At 41.1% G+C, this 3,644-nt stretch overlaps 1 protein-coding gene across 1 annotated transcript; it reads right to left on the bottom strand.

Moving 5' to 3' along the window:
* Positions 1-1,497: 1,497 nt before the first annotated feature.
* On the bottom strand, positions 1,498-2,230 carry LOC116747296. The gene has a single exon (XM_032619105.1). The coding sequence runs from the start codon at positions 1,990-1,992 to the stop codon at positions 1,531-1,533; it is 462 nt and encodes a 153-aa protein (XP_032474996.1). The 5' UTR covers positions 1,993-2,230; the 3' UTR covers positions 1,498-1,530.
* Positions 2,231-3,644: the final 1,414 nt, after the last annotated feature.

The following is a 3,644-nucleotide window of genomic DNA, read 5'->3' as shown; positions in this document are numbered from 1 at the left end:
GTTTCAAACATTGGATGGCATTGGCCTAGACCCACATTGCCAAATACGGTAGCCACTAGATACATGTGACTATTGAGCATTTGAAATGAGACTTGTCTGAATTGAGATGTGTTGCAAATGTAAAATGCACACCAGATTTTGAAGACTTTGTATGCAAACATGTAAAATATCTCATCAATAATATTTTTATTGATTATGTGTTTAAATAATAATATTTTGGATGTAATGGGTTAAATAAAATACATTCTTAAGATTAAATTCACCTGTATCATTTTTAATGTGGCTATTAAAATATTTAAGTTACATATATGACAGGCATTATACTTGTATTGAATAGCACACAGATATTTTACAACCTCCATGTTTAAACCTTGACCTTTACAGGCTTTTGAGAGTGTGTATGGGGGGCGGGATTTGAAGTGGTTCCCTGTAACTGACAGAGAAGAGGGTTCTCCATAATCACTGCTCCTGGGGGCTGGTGGCAGCAGGGTCAAATAAGCACTATGCTTTATTACTCAACCTCATCTTTCTCATTCCTGTATTCTTTCTCTCCAGCATGTCCACAGTAGCTAGCAACAAGCCAGATGGAATGTTTAGAACTTTTTACTTTCTTTCTTAGCTTCTGCCCACCCATGTTTCCCCTGATGGTGACAACAATGAACAGATAAATGGTCCAAAGGTGAGCTACAAATTTGAAGAATAAAATCTAGCCACAAGTGCCCTGGATCATCAACACCCAGCAGAATCCCCACTTTGGAAAATCTCTCTATTCCTGATAAGTGATTTTATGTGTGTAGCCAACTCCCCTAGCAAAGCCCCATGCTGGGTTATCCCAGGAGGGAAATAGAGAAGTAGAAGACAAACAACCTGCCCTTTAGGAGATTATAATAAAGTTGGGAAACAAAACTAATGTGTATGTGAAAAGTTAAACAAGATCACAGGACAATCATACAAGAAATGTTAGGCAAAGTATGATTAAGTCCAAACCAATTACCCAGAGAGTTAGTGCTTTAGTAATTCAAATTATGGTCAGCCCTAAGGTAGAGGCAGGCAGAGAAAGCTTCCTCAAGGAGGTAGTACTTGTGCCGGATTTTGAAGGATGTATGTGATTATTACAAAAGCGTAGATTTCCAGAGCTTGAAGGGCCCTTAGAGACATAGTGCACTCCTCATTGTACAGATAAGGAAACTGAGGCCCAGAGAAAAATATAGTAAGTCAGGAAAAAGTTGGGAGTACAACCAAGATTTTCTACTACCCAGTCCACTACTCTTCCCTCCAAGTGTTGAGAAGGGAGGGATTGTGTTCTAGGTGTAAAAAATGTGCAAAGAAACAAATGCTTGAATACTCACTCCCCAATCTGCCCCTTTCCTAACACACACACACACACACACACACACACACACACACACACACCTCCAAACCTGATCTGGGATCTCCTTTTATTTTCCTCAAGACTATGTTAATCTAGACGGTGAATCAGATAACACTGAATTCAAATTCCAGGTCAAACACCAGTGCCTTTTTATTTAGTTAGAAATGGGCCAGGTGTTGATGAATGGCCTCTCTGATGTAACCTGCCATCCTGAAAACCTTGAAGTTGAGAGACCCTCCTCCTGTTCCTTTGTGTCCTATCACCACAAGGTATACAGACTCGATCTGAACTACTGTCACTACCTGGTTGCCCCGACTCTGGCCTTTGGTGTGGAGGTCCATGGTGTTGTTGCCCTCAGTGTACAGGTTGTCCCGGATCAACAAGCATTTGGTCCCTGTAAGGGTGATTCCCTGAAGAAACAACTTCTCTCTCTCCTCTCTCACCAGCAAGATCTGCATTTCTTCCTGGGTCAATTGGAACAAGTTGACTTCAGGATAAGAAGCTAACAACCAGGGTGGGGAATTGGTGATTATCACTGCATCACAGCACATTACAGTCTGTAGGAAGAGGGTGATGTAGTCTTGCCAGACTTCTTCACTGATATCCCCTATGCACTGCATGATTCAAGTAAGCTGTATCTGAAAGATGAAAAAAGTGCTTTCTGGCAAGTTGGTCTTCAAAAGAAGTTGGTTGGTAGTTGGCCCAAGATGACTGATAAACTGAAACTGAAATAAGCTAAAAGTACAGTTCGTTTCTGATGGCTTCTCCTCAGAAGCAAGGTGGAGGAGGTCTTGATGACTTGTGTGAAGTTATGCCCCAACTGCCCTCTGCTGTGACTTATCAAGCTACCTCTGGAGCAGGAGTGAGGTCACAAAGGCTCTGTGGCTTCTTAAATAGTCATAATGCACCACTTCATGGGTGACTTTTGGCAGTAGTTTTCTTAGGCTATATCTCCAGCTAGTGAGATATTGGGGCAAAGCACACCTACTTACTTCCCTAGGATACGATGGGAAGGACACCAACCCCTAAAAGCAGAAAATCCCTCAAAGTAGAAAATAAGTGGGTAATAACTGAGTTGGAGGTTTGCATATAAAGCAGGACAGGTGAGGTTTAGTGTGGCAACTAGTATCTCAGACGTTGGCTAATCTAAGATCTGAGCTCTAGGTACAAAGTCAAAAAGCCCACAGGCTCACTGGCTTACAACCTTTTGGGGATGAACATAATAGCCTCCTAATGATTTCCTTGCCTCCAGACTCTTTCCCTTTAGTTGTTTACCTTCTGGCCCACACCAGCTGTGAGTCTAGAGTAATTCATTTTCATTTAGTCATTCAGCAAGTATTTATCAAGCATTAGCTATGTGCCAAGTATTTTTCTAAGCACTGGGGTACAGTAGTGCACAGAGAAAAACCTCATGGGGTTGATATCATAATGGCAGAAAACAAATAAATAATAGATGATAGTATCCCTTTCACAGAAAATATTTTACAAGTCTAATACTTTCTTCTTCCATAATTTTCCTCTTAGTCCCAGGCTTTCTCTACTCCTGTGGGGGTCCAATCTGACATGTGACTCTTCTGCAACCTTTGACAATTCACCATCTGTATCTTAATTTCCTCTGAAATGACACTAACTTACCTTAAGGAGGGAATGTTAGGAGGAATGATTAAATTTAATGGTGGAGAAAATCTGGGATAGCTTAGAAAATTCATTTATTCAACAAATATTTATTGAGTACCTACTGTGTTCCAGGCCTGTTCTAGACTTTGGAGATCTAGCAGTGGACAGAAAGTCCCTGCCCTCATGAAGCTGACATCCTAGAGGGGGAGACAAATAACTGAGAAAGACATTTATAGCGTATCAGGTGGTGTTGATAACTATAAAGAAAAAATGTTAAGAAGATAGAGAATGCTGGGGAAGAAGTAGTGGTGGTTTTATTTAATATGAGGTGCTCGAGTAAGGATTCTCTGATATTGTGACATTTAATCAGAGATCTGACAGAGATGAGGGAGTGAACATGTGGATTTCTGGGGGAAGAGCATTCTAAGCAGAGGGAACAGCAAGTGCTCGTGAGTCAGGAGCATGTCTGGTATATTTGAGAAAGAACAAGAAGATCAATATGACATAAACAGAGAAAGCAAAGGGTGATAGAAGGTATAGTCAGAGAGGCACTAGGCTTAGATCATATGTAGGGCTTCATAGGCCATATAAGGATTTGGCTTTTACTCTGAGATGGGGAGCCACTGGTAGGTTTTAAGCAAAGGAGAGATGTCTC

This window comes from Phocoena sinus, chromosome X (assembly GCF_008692025.1).
Source record: "Phocoena sinus isolate mPhoSin1 chromosome X, mPhoSin1.pri, whole genome shotgun sequence".
Taxonomy (NCBI): domain Eukaryota; kingdom Metazoa; phylum Chordata; class Mammalia; order Artiodactyla; family Phocoenidae; genus Phocoena; species Phocoena sinus.
Note: the sequence above shows the minus strand (reverse complement) of the source record. Positions and strands in the feature narration are given on the sequence as shown.

Excerpts from the sequence above, each read along its gene's own strand:
- LOC116747296 (XM_032619105.1), bottom strand. The coding sequence starts at position 1,992 with ATGCAGTGCATAGGGGATATCAGTGAAGAAGTCTGGCAAGACTACATC.